Source organism: Ursus maritimus, unplaced genomic scaffold, assembly GCF_017311325.1.
Source record: "Ursus maritimus isolate PB19 unplaced genomic scaffold, ASM1731132v1 scaffold_2, whole genome shotgun sequence".
Lineage (NCBI taxonomy): Eukaryota > Metazoa > Chordata > Mammalia > Carnivora > Ursidae > Ursus > Ursus maritimus.
Genome location: NW_024424452.1, coordinates 97975007 through 97991786, shown reverse-complemented (window position 1 = coordinate 97991786; position 16780 = coordinate 97975007). Strand labels below are relative to the sequence as shown.

General features: G+C 41.5%; 1 protein-coding gene across 1 annotated transcript in view; it reads right to left on the bottom strand.

The window, feature by feature from the left end:
- Positions 1 to 631, bottom strand: part of CUNH1orf53 (chromosome unknown C1orf53 homolog) — a 6661-nt gene extending 6030 nt beyond the window's left edge. Inside the window, exon 1 of the mRNA XM_040634602.1 lies at positions 351 to 631. Coding sequence (XP_040490536.1) covers positions 351 to 614 — 264 coding nt within the window. The 5' untranslated portion in view covers positions 615 to 631. The remainder of the gene's footprint in view (positions 1 to 350) is intronic.
- Between the last annotated feature and the right edge of the window lie 16149 nt (positions 632 to 16780).

The window sequence follows — 16780 nt, the reverse complement described above, 5'->3', positions numbered from 1 at the left end:
CACACACACACACACACACACACACACACACACACACACACACACACAGAGTCATGATGGGGCCTGAACTGCGACCAGAGTTTAGCTCGGACGCTGATCAGAAAGGACCCACACTTAATACAAATACACGTTAACTCTGTGCCCAGAATAGGGAACTAGCCAGTTTTCAAGCGAAAGGGTCGGAGGGGTAAGCGCGCGTGCTTGTCAGAAGCCAGAAGAAGGACTGCGTGGGCTTCCAGCGACCTCTCCTTCTGCCGGGGGCGCGCAGGCGCACGGACCCCGGGGCGGGGCCCGGGTGGGGTGGGGCGGGGCGAGGCGAGGCGGGGCCGGGCGGGCAGGAGGGGCCTCACCGCGCACGCGGCCGCGTGCAGGTCCGCGATCCGCCGCTCGGCCGCCGTTAACTCTTCGTTGTCCGGACACTTCCCCTCTCCCTCTAGTCCGCCTTGCGAGCGGGGCCCACAGCCTCTGCCGTCTTCCTCTGAAGCGGAGGAGAGGGTTAAGCTGAGGTGCTGTCGGAACCCTCCTACGACCCAGGGGAGTTTTGGTGGCCGGGAGGCTTGAGGTAGCCTTCCGAGCGCGTGGAGCGCCGACGCTGAGATCTGCCTGGCCGCCATGGCCGCCGCCGGCTCGGAGAGGCGGAGCGCCCAACGCAGGGGCCCGGCGGGGCGGCCGCGCGGGCCTGGGCGCCGGCGCCCGGGTGCCGGGCTGCGCGCTGGGAGGCCGGCGTGGGCCCTCGGGCCTCCGGGCTCGGACTCGGACCCCGCTGCGACCGCCGGGCCTTCCGCATCCGCCGCGGGCCCCACTGCGGAAATAAAATGGACTTCTTAGGCGGCTGATGAAGCCACAGCAAGATGCGGGGACGAGAGTGGGGCCATTTCTAATCTTTGGGCCTAAATTCCAAGTATTCCATTTTCTTCGGTGATGAAAAGTGGACATTTTTTTCTCATGTTATACCTGACTTCAGCATAATCGCCACACCTGTTAAGATGCCAGAAAGTGATCAAAATACCCGAGGTTTGTTTATAACCAGCTTGGGTCTGTTCAGAAAAGGCTGGGTATTTACAGGTAACATGTAGTAGGAAGAAAGTTGGCCTGGCCTAACATGAGAACCAAAAGTGAAATCGCACACTGAATAAGAAAAGCCAGTATTGGGGCGCCTGGGTGGCTCAGTCGTTAAGCATCTGCCTTCAGCTCAGGGCATGAATCCAGGGTAATGGGATCGAGCCCCACATCAGGCTCCCCCACTGGGAGCCTGCTTCTTCCTCTCCCACTCCCCCTGCTGGTGTTGCCTCTCTCGATGGCTGTCTCTCTCTCTCTGTCAAATAAATAAATACAATCTTAAAAAAAAAAAAAAAAAGAAAAGGCAGTATTTTCATGTTTCTAAATATTTGCAAAATCCGAACTAAAATTATATCTCCTGTCTAAAAGGGAAAAGTTATCCGGGTACTCCCACAAAATTGAACTTGAGAAAATTAGCACAAGCCCAGGTGGCAATTTCGGGTGTCAGAATTAAATTAACACCACTCCCACCCCCACCCTCAGCCCGGGTTTCTGAAAAAGGGTTGAAGAGTAGTCATTTTGTAAGTGTTCTTCAGTTTTGGAGAACTGAGGGCTGGAATTGATCCCTGAGGGCAAGAGGCGATTTTTAGAGTTGCACCAAAGTTTGACTAAGCCACCACAGGGCTATCACCACCCCTTCCCCCGCCTTTTTCTTTTCTTTTCTTTTCTTTTCTTTTTTCTTCCTTTTTTTTTTTTTTGGTATCTCCATTTACCATGCAACCCTGCAGTTGTATTTGGAATTTTCATAGTAGGTGGTGATTGAACCGACCCTGTTGGTTCATTTAAATCTCATAGCGAATTAATAAATTGGGATCCTATTCTGGAACTCTGTTTCTTTCTGTTGGAATAATAAACTAGTTATCAGGATTTCGAGATTTCTCAGTGATGTGAGAAGAGTTTAAAACCAGGAAAACTTACGACAGGACAGGCCTTAGGAAAAGCTATGAAAAGGTGGGACCAAACTGGAGAAGGGGATCCACCACAAATCAAGTGTATTTGTGTGCTTTTCCCCCAAACCAAATTCTGGAATAAGGGAAATAAGTCTGGAAGATCAGATTGATTGTGTTGTTTTTAAAATTGAGGATGAGGACCTGTTAATCATGACATTAATTCAAAGGGTGGGGACAGCATCTTACAAAAATGAAAGAGAACTAGACCAGGTTCAAATAGAAAATAAATACTCATCTTAAAACAGTTACAAAACTTTTGTATTCGTGGATGAGGGGGTGGGTGTGAATATACACAGCAGAGCAAGGGAAATCTTCGTGTTAATACAATAGTTCTGTATTCTGATCATGATGGTCACACAAGTCTACACATGTGATAAGATGTAGGACTATATACACCTTTTTCCTATGTCAAATTCTTGGTTTTGGTATTGTACTGTAAGTATGTAAGATCTAACCATTGGGGAAAATTGGATAAAGGGAAACTCTCTATATCTATTTTTGCAACTTTTTGTGAATCTATAATTATTTCAAAACTTAAAAACAATACTTTTTAAAAAAGATCTAGAAATAGTTTTCAAATTACTTGGTAAGATAGATCACTAAATTAACCAGAAGCTTTCCATATCGCCTCCATTCCCAGGTTTAAAAATCCTCCTTTTCAGGGGCACCTGGGTGGCTCAGTCAGTTAAGTGATGACTCTTGGTTGACTCTTGAGTTTAGCTCAGGTCATGAGCCCAGGGTTGTGAGATGGGGCCCTGTGTCCCACTCTGCGCTGCGCATGGAGTCTGCTGGAGATCTTTCCTTCAGCCCCTCCTGCTCGTGCTCTTTATCTCTCTCTCTCTCTCAAATAAAAATAAATAAATAAATCTTTTAAAAAAACCTTCCTTTTCAGTTAAGGCCTTTGGGCACTTAGGCTGAGAAAGATGTTTTGTACTGCTCACATGTTATATGTGCATTCATTTTTTTAAAAAGATTTTATTTATTTGACAGCACAAACAGGGGGAGCAGCAGGCAGAGGGAGAGGGAGAAGCAGGCTCCCCCAGGAGCAGGGAGCCCCATTGGGGCTCGATCCCAGGACCCTGGGATCATGACCTGAGCAGAAGGCAGCCGCTCAATCAACTGAGTCGCGCAGGCGCCCCACTGTATGTGCATTCTTATAGACATTTACTTTGTAAATACAATGACAGCTAGAAATCTAAGAGTTTAATAAAATATATTATTACAAGTAATTTCCAAACATTTGATAATTGAGTATCATTTAGACACTGAATAGATTATCTGCCTCCTTCAATTTTCATTTATCTTCATATTTTAGAGTCAGTGTCATTTCACATAAAGTTAAGTTTCATTCATTGTGTCTCTTGTTTTAAAAAGCCTCCTTAGGGCTTGACCCTCACCTTAATCTAGCATATATTCATTTCTTCTCAGGTTCTCTGCGCTCGCAGTAGACAAAACTATATGAAAGTGGGGGCACAATGTTCTACCTTAGAATGGTGAAGCAAATCCTCACTTTATTTGCAAGGCATTTACATTCAGATTTGCTTTAGAAAGTTATTTTGTGTCACATCTCTGCATGTAACATGAGCTTGGATATATTTTATAATCCTTCCCATCATTTGAGATGTTTATGTTGATACTGAACATTCTGGTTATTTTGGGGAGGAGGAGAAGAGGAGTTCAAAGAAATGCATTCCCCTAAGTTTCATCTGTATTAATTTTTAAATAGTTATGTTAGGCCTCTCTAGGTTGCAAGATATAGACCACACAACTTAATCTAGTGACAATAAAAGGAATTTGCTCACATAACCATAAAGCACGACTTCATTCAGGGCTCAACAATATTAGCAGGGCTCAGTGTTTCCATTTTTCAGCTATGCCTCTTCAGTGCTAATTCCTTTTGAGGCAGGCTCTTTTCTCATTGGTGGAAGATGGCTGCAAACAGCTCCTAGGGCTTCATCCTTTCTCACTCTTGTCCACTTAAAAACACAGTTGTTATGAAGCTCCTAGACAAGAAGAAGCCTTTCTGCCCCCAAAAGTCCTAACAGCCATCTCTTCACCATGTGTGCATTCCTGAACTAATCTTTATGAGTACATGTTATCCATAAGCCAAAAGGGGCCTATCCCTGAACTGCCTCTGTGCAGGCCCACCCAAACCCATGGCTGAGAATGGCCTGTACTGATACTGGGGGCACAATTAACAAATGTCCACAACTGTGTGACTTGCAAAGGTGAAATAAATGCTACCAGCTCACCCAGTTCTTTTAGTATTTAGTATTTGTCATTTAAAACATGTTTTCATTGTTCCTCTGGTTCCCCTCTAGACGTCCTTTGATCTCCCACAATTATTTGCTACATTTTAGCTTTTCCTATGAATTTTTTTTGCACTGTTTTCCCAATAGATCATAAACAAGATGGTAGATAACATGTCATTTTCATGTTTGTATCTCCACAGGCCCTCTTAGTGACACCTAGTGAATAATAAATAATGAATTTTCAAATGGATAAATGCGTCAGTGATTCTTCATTCTCAAATACATATTCCTAACTACTGAGGGGTGCCTGGGTGGTGCAGTTGGTTAAGCGTCCTGCTCTTGATTTGGGCTCGGGTCATGATCTCAGGGTGGTGAGATGGAGCCCCAGGTGGAGCTCCATGTTCAGGGGGAAGTCTGCTTCTCTCCCTCTCCCTTTGCCCCTCCCCCCACTCCTGTGCGTTCTCTCTCTCAAAGAAATATATAAATCTTAAAAAAAAACCAAACACCATATTCCTAACTACTGGGCAAACATTCCATACGAAATTTTAAAATTAACATTCTATACATGGGCAGATTTGAAAATATTTATATAAGTTGTTGCAAATAAATACTTCAAAAATCTAGTTGATAAAGACACTGACTCCAAAATCTTATTAAACTGTATTTCTTAAAGAACATGGGGTCATTTCACTGATAAACAGGAAACATCATCAAATTATCTGATCTAAAGCCCCTGAAATGCTGCCTCTAAATGACTAAGTGTTATCTTTTAATAAATTATGAATGGTTTGTCCTATTAGTGGACAAATTAGTGCTGGAGTCACAGAGCTACGCACAGATTTCTTGTCCATATACTGCCTGTTTTGCACGGTTCTTTTTGGACACCAATTTATGTATTTGATGTTTTTCAAATCGCCGAACGGTGTGTTATGACATGTCATGCTCCACGTAGAATGCATTTTCACTATCAATTCCTATGATTGAGAGCAAATGTTACATGCCCCTAAGGTTGCCTATAGGGAATCTTTGTTTCATTTAATCGGACATCCAAGAGCACACTTCTGTTTCACAGAGCTGGTCTTAGAAATTCTTTGGGGAATTATAACCGTTTTTATCTGCAAGCCCAGCGAATCTCTGCTGACTTCACAACGAATGCCCCTCTACCAATGCCACATGCCCAGAGCACGACTGCACTCGGCTCTTAGGTTCCTAGTTTGTTTTTGTTTTCTTGGATGAGCTGTAGAAGGGCTACACAATATGAGGTCATTTAGCCATTTACCTCCTCTTCCATCCCCTCTGTCATCCTTTAATGAATAGTAGTTCTGTGTTCTACCCCAATTGTCAACTTAAAGCGTCAGGGATGAGTTGATGGTTAAATCCAGCGCACTTAGTACTTACCCGACTAAAATTTCATGCTGCTTTTACAGCAGTTGACTGTCTCCCCTTCTTCAGTAGTCCTCAGTCCTTCTCACCGTAAAATACTTCCCTGAGTTTATCTGTGCCTGTGTTTTAAATCTGTTACATATATGCAGATGGGGTCTGCTTCAGAGTCAGTGTGTATGAGAGCAACACACCTATCTATCCTTCCACCTGCTGGACATACACACTTAAAAGTACGCCGAACTCATTCTATCCAAAATGCACTTAGTCATCTTTCCCTTTGAAATCATCCCTGTTTGTTTTCTATTGTAAAGGTACCGCCGTCCAACAATTCATCTAACTCAGAAATCTTAGAGTGATCCTTAACTCTTCCCACATCTTCCCCTCCAATCACCAAGTCTTACCAGTGTCAGTTTTGCTTATCTCTGTCTAAACTGGTCCTCCGTTGCCTCCATCATTGTTCTAGTTCAGTTCATTATCATTTCTTTCCCCATGACTACAACTAGAACAGAATGATTTATTGATATAGATAATAAATAATGAGGACTTATTCTGTATCAGGACCCTCTGCTGAATGCTGGAGACTTATTGTTCCATACGCTGTATGTACTGTTTATTCTGGAAAAAAAAATCTTATCTTTTTGGAGTGGTGAAGTTACACCTGTCCTTAAATCCTCAGCTCCTATGTTGACCCCTCTAGTAAACCTTCCCTGACTGCTCACTTGCTTAGTGTTTCCCCAGCTCCTCTGCAGGCTGGGCTGGGTGCACCACCTCAGTGCTCCCAGTGTATCCAAATCATGTCTTACACTGTGCTTTCTTATTGTATAGTTTTATGTTTATGAGGGTTTTTTTTCAATTTCCAGATTCTAAGATCTTTAAGGGTGAAGACTGTCTTAATTATCTTTGTAATTATCTAGTTGTACAAGTACATAAGAAAGGCAAAAAAAATGTTTGTTGAAATGAGTGGAAGAATGAATAATGGGAACAAAACCCCACATTTGAGTTGGATAGTAAAGAAAGGGTACAAATGCCTTCTCCCCTAATATTTCATAGTTATGAATCAGTATTTGTTTTTTTTTTAAGATTTTATTTATTTATTAGAGACAGCCAGCGAGAGAGGGAACACAAGCAGGGGGAGTGGGAGAGGAAGAAGCAGGCTCATAGCGAAGGAGCCTGATGTGGGGCTCGATCCCATAAAGCCGGGATCACGCCCTGAGCCGAAGGCAGACGCTTAACCGCTGTGCCAACCAGGCGCCCCAGTATTTGGTTTTATCAACACATCAGTTGTTCTCAGGATATTGTTCTGAGACACAATATACTAAGATATCAAGGTAACTATGATTTTATTTGGCAATCTATTTATTAAGTCCCCCCCAAGCGGTCATTGAATTAATGGTAAGTGCAGTGTATGGGCTGCATTTCAAATGAAGTAAGTTTACGTTGACCGTGAAGTACAGCTTTGTTAACCCTGAACAATCATTCCAATTATAAACTACGCACACACAATCACTGTCACATAAAATATCCAGACTAATTACTGCAAGCCCTTTTGTTATGCAAGTATTAGAAATGAAACCTACTCTTATGTATATTCAATATTAACAATGGAATCCCCACAAAAAATGTTACTTAAAAAACCCAACAAGAATGCAATTCCATTTTTACCTGTTACAAACAATGGGTTAGTATTGCGCTTTTCAAATGATATGGGCAGCCACTGTTTTGTAGGATTTCCCACATACCAACACAGTTGTAAAGAGATCTTGGTTAAGGCCATAAATACAACATACAAGTCAGAGCATTGTTCTCTGCACTCTTGTTGCTGCCTGAGGGAGAAAAGCATGTCCACTGTTCCATGACTGCAATGAAAGGCACACTGAGTTTCAGGTCAAATATCCATGACATTGACGTGTATGACTAGTCTACTGAGTATGATACATGTTAATATCTTCCCAGTGGTGGGCACGAGTGATATGCCTCAGTGATCAACACAGCACGCACAGCCCCTTTAGGTTTTCTACAGGTGTAAAATTGATGCATCTTTGAAATCCTGTGGAATGTGAATCTTTCACGTGCAGTTAAACTGTAATATTGCTATGTGAATTGTCATATTTGTATAATCTGTAAGGATGTCATCAACACCATTTGTTCTATCTGATGATATTTTTTGATGGAACATTTTGGATGGCATTGTTGTGAGCTAAACCTGTTTGTACTACGTCGTGGGACCAGTAATAACAGAAAAATCAAAGTATCACGGCTGACTGAGCATTATAAAGTAACAGTGCTCTGGCCATATTGTGATTTTTTTTGCAATAGTGGTACATTTGGAACACAATCAGGTAATTCACCCACCAGTCTAAATGCTGTGATGGTAGGAACATATATATTCTGCTTGCCATTTTATTCTGCTGTTAAGAACAGCACTTGACCCATAATTCTGTGAATGAATAAATCCTTGAGTGGTAGCATGTGGAAGCAGTGTTGTCTTTGAGGTCCTAGAACTGAATCTTAACCTACCTACTTCCTAGTTCTGTGACATTGAGGTTACTTCAATTCTCCAGCCCTGGGTTTCCTCCTCTGTAGAATGTGAAAATGATCTCAGAGCTGAATTATTGTGAACATTAAATGAGATATTGTATATAGAACACCTGGCATGGTGCCAGGCTCACATTCTGTTGTTATCATTGAACTAGGAAAGCACTTGTGTGTTTTCAGTCCTCTTGTATGTTAGCTCCCAGCTGCTCAGTAGTTCTGTTGCTATTTTACTATCATTCCTTTATGGCATGAGGCTTATTAGCTTGGTTGGATAATTATTACTTTTTTTTTTAAGATTTTATTTATTTATTTGACAGAGAGAGCAAGAGAGCACAAGCAAGGGGAGCAGCAGAGGGAGAGGAAGACGCTGGCTTCCTGTTGAGCAGGGAGCCCAATGTGGGGCTTGATCTCAGGACCCTAGGACCATGACCTGAACCGAAGGCAGACACTTAACCAACTGAGCCACCAAGGTGCCCCAAATAATTATTACTTTTTCCTAGTAAATGATAGAAACTTCCTAGATGTGTACATAATTAAACATTTTTCAACTAATTAAAAGAAAAATCTACATCAAACTAAAAACCTTCTATATAGCTAAAGGAAACGATCAAAAAAATGAAAAGACAACCTATGGAGTGGGAGAAAATATTTGCAAACCGTATACTGGGTAAGGCTTTAATATCCAAAACATGTAAGAAACTCATACAACTCAATAGCAGAAAACCCAAAGACACAATTAAGAAATGGCAAAGGAGTAAATAGACATTTTTACAGAGAAGACATAAAAATGGCCAACAGATATATGAAAAGTTGCTCAACATCACTAATCATCACAGAAAGGCAAACCAAAACCACAGTAAGATATTACCTCACACCTTTTAGGATGGGTATTATCGAAAAGACAAAAAATAACAAGTGTTGGAGAGTGTGTGTAGGAAAGGGAAGCTTTGTGCACTGTTAGCAGGAATATAAATTATACAACCATTATAGAAAACAGTATTGAGCTTCCTCAAGAAATTAAAAATGGACCTAGCAATCCCACTTCTTGGTATATAACCAAAGGAAATGAAATCACTATCTTGAAGATACGTCTGCACTCCAATTTTCATTGCCGCATTATTACAAAAGTCAAAATATGGACATAATTATTATCAGTTAGGTATGTGATGGTCTGGTTATCTCTCTCTCTCTTTTTTAAACAGCACTACTGAGGTATAACTGGCATACAATAAACTGCACATATTTAAAGGGCACGATTTGATAAGATATGTCCATTAAATCATCACAACAATCAAGATAATGAACATATTCATTACCCCAAAGTTTCCTTATGCCCTTTTGTAATCCCTTCCTCCCAATCTTCCTTTGACCACACATCTGAAGAGCACGTGTATTCTGCTGTTAAGTGGAATGGTCAATAAATATCAATTAGGCCAAGCTGATTATTAGCGAGTTCAAGTCTTCTATGTGCTTGATAATTTTCCACCTTTTCCATCAATTGTTAAGAGTATTAAAATCTCTGACAATATGTTTGGATTGCCCATTCCTGCAATTTTTTCAGCTTTTGCTTCATGTGTTTTGAAGCTCTGTTATTAGATGCATAAACATACAGGATTGTTATGTCCTCTTGATGAATTGAGCCCACTATCATTATATAATGCCCCTCTTCATTTCTGATAGTTTTCTTCTGAAATCTGTTTTGTCTGATATTAATATAATCACTCCAGCTTTTTTTTTTTTAAGATTTTATTTACTTATTTGACAGAGAGAGAGATCACAAGTAGGCAGTGCAGCAGGTGGAGGGAGAGCGAGAAGCAGGCTCCCTGCTGAGCCGAGAGCCTGACGTGGGACTCGATCCCAGGACCCTGGGACCATGACCTGAGTTGAAGGCAGATGCTTAATCAACTGAGCCACCCAGGCGCCCCACTCCAGCTTTCTTTTGATAAGTGTTGGTATGGTGTGTCTTTTCCTATCCTTTTACTTTTAACATATTTGTGTCTAAAGTATGTTTCTTATAGGCATCATATAGTTGGGTCTTTTTTAAAAATCTGATTTCACAACCTCCGCTTTTCACTGATATTTAGACCTGTGGTGGGCTAATGGTGGCCTCCAAAATATATGTCCATGTTCTAACCTCTGGAATCTGTAAATGTTACCTTTTGGCGGGGGAGAATAGGTGTTTTCAGAAGTAATTAAGCTAAGGATTTTAAGATGAGATCATCCGGGATTATCAGGGGGCTGGGGGTTGGGAAGAGTCTAAATCCAATGACAAGTGTCTTTATAAGAGACATTCGGAGAAGAAGGCCATGTGAGCATGGAGTGATACAGCCATAAGTCCAGGAATGCTGGCACAGCCATGAGAAGCTGGAAGAGGCCAGAAATGTATTCTCCCTTAGAACCCGCAGAGGGAGTGCAGCCACCCTGGATTTGGGACTTCTAGTCCTCTGAACTGTGAGAGAGTAAATTATTGTTTTAAGTCTGATAAAATATTTTTGTGGGTCCACCTAAAATACCATTTCTCCCTTCAAAAATTTCACACATATATAAATAATGTGATCTCTCGATCTTTGTGATGGCTTGTGTGTAAAACTGACCTCAATAAATCCCCCCATCCATATGCTCATATTCCCTCACGTCGTGATTTTTGCATCTCCTCCCTCCAAGTGGTGGGGTTCATCTTTCCCACTTGAATTGGAACTTTTATACTACTTGCGTTGGCCAGTGTGTGACTTTGCCAAATGTGACTCAAGCAGCTGTTTGAATAGCATTTATGCACTGAGCTTCCCCTCTTTTAGTTGGAAGCTTGAGATTGTGATGCAAACAAGCCCAAGTTAGGCTTTTGCAGAGGTCTCGAGAAGAAAAATCGAAGCACCCTTGCTGGCATCCAGCACCAACCACCAGTCATGTGAGTAAGGCCATCTTAGACCATCCAGCCCCAGGAAATCTGTCATATGAATACAGTCTCATAAGTGATTTCCAGGGAGAAGAGAACTGCTCAACTGGGCCTGCCCAAATTGCCACCCACTGAGTCATGACCAACTTAAGTGGCTGTTGGTTTCAGCCTTCTAAATACTGAGGTAATTTGTATGACATCAGCGGTTAACTGCAACACTCTCTTAAACTCCACGTTTTAGTCGAAGGAGGCTGATTGCAATAACAAACGATACCAAGATCTAAGTGAATTTACACAATGAAAATTTGTTTCTTACTCACGTAAAACCCACTAGGATGTTTCTGGTCAGTCAGATCCCCTGGTCAGCCCTCCTTCAAGTAGTGATCCAGGAATTAAGTCTTCTTTCGTCATTGGGTGCACTATTTTCTAATATATCATCTCTTAAGTTCATTGAAAGGTACTTGACCATCTCAGCCCGGAAGTGACTTCATTCACTAGCCATATTGCCTTACCAAGATGTAAAGTAGATAGGAAACATATCTAATTCTATATTTGCAATCTCTGATTTATCCCTATAGCCCTTTGTTCTTCATACCCTCTTAGGACATGAATAATTATGTGTCCCTTCTCTCCACATGGAGCCATAACCTTAAAGAAGAGAGTCATAGCTACTAGATTCTGTTGCAGTACCCAATCTAAATGTTGTATATGGTAGAGATGCCCTAGTAAACACTTATAGTCTTATATAATTTTCAGTGTACATTCAGAAACTCTATTTCATTTAATTCTCACAAAATTTTAGGATAGTAAATATATAATTATCTCTTTTTACACATTGTAGAACTGATGATCAAAATTTCTAAGTAATTTGTCCAAAGTTACTGCTTAGGATATGGCAGAGCTGGAACTGAAACCCAATAACCTGACTCTAAGTCTTTATCACGCTATCAGATATATTTATTTCAGAAAACTAAATCTTTGCCTTTTCCCCCCTAATTTATCCTATATCCAATTCAGTCACTGAATTTTATTCATTCTTCTCTCATAATGTGTTTCCCTTCCTTTAAATTCTTATTGCAATTTTACCTGGTTTAGGTCACTGTCACTGTATGCCTAAGTTATTGCAAAAGACTTCTGAATTATAACTACTGCCTCTACTCCCCTCCTTCCCTAATTATTTCTTAACACTGTTGTCAAAATAACAGTACTTAACACACTATTTTTGTAGTCATTTTCTGGTTCAAAAAACCCTAATGTCACAACTTTACATGTAGGATAAAATATGGACTCATTAGCTGGGCATTTATGGTACTCCCATACTTTGACCTCCGGAATACCTTTCTAGTCTTATGTCCTGTTACACTCCAGTACTGTCAGAGTAATCTACTCAATCGCCCCTAAATTATCCACGTTGTAGGCATCCTACTTTGTCTCCACAACAGTTATTCATTTCCTATTTCCCAAATTTGTTTCGCTCTCCATTCCTCCCTTATGGGCCCCTGAGAAAAATTCTGACGAGTCTAAATCAATCTTGGAAATCCCATTCTTCCTGCATTTATTGATTTATGCAAATTCCTGGCCAATGAGACGTGGGGGAATTTCTTCAGGGGGGCTTCTGGGAATGGTTTTCTTAGGCTTATAAAAAACAAAAGGAACATTGGTTTCCAGGCATATAGCACAGAAGATATCCTTAAAAGTACACTTTACAAAAAATCTAAATGGGAAAATTTTTTTTTTAATAATGATTTTTTATTATATTATGTTAGTCACCATACAGTACATCCCCGGTTTTCGATGTAAGGCTCGATGATTCATTAGTTGTGTATAACACCCAGTGCACCATGCAATATGTGCCCTCCTTACTACCCATCACCGGTCTATCCCATTCCCCCACCCCCCTCCCCTCTGTAGCCCTCAGTTTGTTTCTCATAGTCTAAATGGGAAAATTTTTAAATGTATTTTTAAATGAATAGTTAAATCTGAAAAAGTAAAAAAATCTGGGTAGCAAAAACCAAAAACTGAGCTTAACCTCAAAGTGGTACTTCATCTCTGGCACTACTGTTGCTCTGGAGAAATCTGTCAGTCTTGGTAACCATAATGCTGAGTTTTAGTGGCTGAATGAAGTCAGGAGATTTGGCCTCAGCCTGGGCCAGATAAGTAGTTTCAGCCAAGATTCTGTTATATAGTTTAGACATTCAAAAAGCTAAGCTACCCTTAGTCACGGCCAGGACTACAGTGAAGCCAGCAAGGCACTTAATTTACCCTCTTCACAGCTCTGCCCTTAGTGAATGGCAGACTGTAAAACAAATCTGTCTACTGGTAGTGAGAGTAGGAATGAAACTTGTCTGTCTCTGCCTGGACTCCTCTGAAAATTTGTAAAGAGAGGTCTGCCTACCCATGAGTTAGAGGTTAAAAGTTTCATTTCCTAGTTTATTAACCTGGTAGGGCTGCAATAATAAAATTCCCCCGACAGGATTGCTTAACCAACAGAAATTTATTTTCTCACAGTCTGGAGGCTGGAAACTCAAGATTAAGATATCATCAGGTGTGGTTTCTTCTGAGGCCTCTCTCCTTGGCTTGCAAATCACTGTTTTCTCCCCTTATCCTCACATGATCTTCCCTTTGTGCACAGGCCTCCCTGGTGGCTCTTCTTCTCCTCCTTATACCACACCAGCCGCACTGGATTAGGGCCTCACCCTTATGACCTCGCTTAAGCCTAATACTTTTTAACTAAATGGAACTAAATGGAAATTCACAAATGAGAAACAGAATAACTAACATTAAAAACTCATTAGGGGGGAGGATCCAAGATGGTGGCTTGGGAAGATCCTGAATTCACCTCCTCCCAGGGACACACCAAATTTACAACTACAGAGGCACCTAGATGGCTCACTGGTAGAGCATATGACTCTTGATCTTGGGGTTGTAAGTTTGAGCCCCATGTTTAGTGTAGAGATTACTTAAAAATAAAATCTTAAAAAAAAATCTACAGCTACATATGCATCCTAACCCTGTGAAAGAAGATCTGAAAACAGAATGAACTGTTCTTTGTAACAAAGGATAAAAGGACTACACTGACCTGGGTAGGAGAAGCAGAGACAGTCTTCCACAAAACTCCACCCCAGTTGCTCCAACTCGCAACAGGGAGGGATCTTACTAGACAGGTGCTTCTCTTGGAGGAGCAACGGGTTGGTGCCCCACATCAGACACCCTGGCCTCTGGGATCCACACCACAATGATGAGCTCCCAGAATGTCTGGCTTGGAAAACCAATGGGGCTGACATCTGGCAGTCGCAAAGTGCTGTAAGAAACTGAGATTCCCCTATTGGATGGCTTTAGTATGCTCTCACCAGCCCCCAGACCCAAATAAAATAGCAGTTTTGAAATGCACTGTGTGAGGGAGATTCATTTGTTGATCTGGGGACATTGGCAGTAGGGGTTGAGATGTTCCCTGGAGACAGAAGCACTGGCCGATGCTATTGTTGTACTCTCCCCGTGATCTGCTAGCATAGGCAAGCAACCTCAGATGGAACGTCATCCCATCACCTTGCTGGGATGAATGGGGAGAAGGGAGCAGTGTTGGCACTTGCTGAGATCACAGAGCATGAGAAGTTGCAGTGCTCCCCAGCTCTCTGGCTGGGTTAGGCAAGCGTAAGCATTGGAAGCATTCTTCCCCTTCCTAGTTAAAATCTGTGAGTGTATGGAGTTGAGACATTCTCCCATCCCATGGAGGGGCTGGTGAGCACGAGCGGTAGCAGCACTCTCCCACTCACTCCCACTAAAGCTGGTGTACACGCTCAAGCAAGGCACTCCCCCACCTGCTGAAACCAGCGGGTGCAGGCAGTCAAGCCATTTTGCACTGTTTTTCTAAAACCAGCAAGTGTGCCCTGCCTCATACACACTCCAGCTGCCTTGCTAAAGCCAGTGGGCACATACAATCCACACAGGGGATCCCCCTTGATCACTTGGCCCTGGTGGCCAAGAGGGCTGGCATTCCAGAGGTCAACAGGGCTCCAAAAACCAGAAAGACAGTTTTTGCAGGCCACCACTCCCAGGGCACTGCAAATATAGCAGACTGAAACACATACCCCAGTCTTTCTGTGCAAAAGGCCTATTCACTTAGCCTGGAGTTTCAGGTTTCCCATACATCTAGAGACTAAGGAGGTACTCCCAGGGAATGTAAGCAGGGTGACACCATCCTTGTGCACCCCCTTCACATTGCTACAGCTTGATAAGACTTGCCGGAAAAGAGCTTATACACTTGTCTGGAGCCCCAGTTTTTGCAACAATCACACAGGGAACACCTCCGTATCTCCTGGTCTAGAGGCTGGCAGGAATTACAATTGCATCTCCACAGTCCATATATAACTGCACACTTTAAAAGTTGCTGCCTGTGGGTTTGCCTTCTAATCAACCAACACCAGATGATAAATGAGGCCCTTGCATCACTGACAGGTCTTGGTATAACCCCAACAGTGGGGACATATCAAGAATAAATTGGGCAGTTTAGACAATCACAAAGGGTCAAGAGACAGCCAAGAGCTAAAGCAAGGTTAAATCAGAAGGGTCATCATCTACACAATACCACCCTTTCAAGACTGAGAGAGCTAGCCGGTTTGCCTAATACATAGAAACAAACACAGAAAGTCAAGCAAAATGAGGAAGCAGAGAAAAATGTTCCAAATGAAAGAAGACAAAACCTTACAAAAAAGCCTTAATTATATGGAGATAAGTAATCTATCTGATAAAGAGTTCAAAGCAGTGGTCATAAAGATGCTCACTGAACTAAAAAAAAAAAAAGGATGAATACAGTAAAAACTTTAACAAAGGGATAGAAAATATCAGAAAGTACCAAACACAAGTAATAGAGCTAAAGAACCCAATAACTGAACTAAAAAGTATACTAGAAGGGTTTAATAGCAGACTGGATAAAACAGAAGGATGGATCAAAACGCTGGAAGATAAATCAATAAAACTCACCCAGACACCGTGGCAGAAAGAAAAAAGAATTAAAAATAATAAAGATAACTCAAGGGACCTCTGGGATCACATCAAGCCGAATAATACTTGCACTATTGGGGTCCCAAAAACAAAAGAGAGAGAAAGAAGCAGAACACTTATTTGAAGAAAGAATGGCTAAAACATTCTCTAATGTAGAAAAGGAAACAGGTATCCAAGTTCAGGAAGCTATAAGAATTCTAAATAAGATGAACCCAAAGAGAACCACACCAACACACGTTATAGTTAAAATGTCAGAAGTTAAAAATAGCATCTTGAAAGCAGCAAGAGAAAAAGAAAGAAAAAGTTACATGCGAGGGATACACAAGAAGGCTTTCAGCAGATTTATCAGCAGAAATGTGATAAGGCAGAAAGAAGTGGCATAACATATTCAAAGTGCTGAAAGGAAAAAACAACTTCCAATCAAGAATACCGTAGCTGACAAGATTATCATTCAGATTTAAAGCAGAGATAAAGAGTTTTCCAGGTAAGCAAAGGCAAATGTAGTTCATCACTACTATACTAACCATACAAGAAATAGTAAAGTGACTTCTTTGAGCAAAAATGCATGGCACTAATTAATAACAAGAAAACACATGAAAGTAAAAAATCTCATTGGAAAAGGTAAATATATAGTAAAGGTAGTGGATTAATCACTTATAAAGTCACTAAAAAGGTTGAAAGACAGAAGTAAAAAGATTAACTATAAC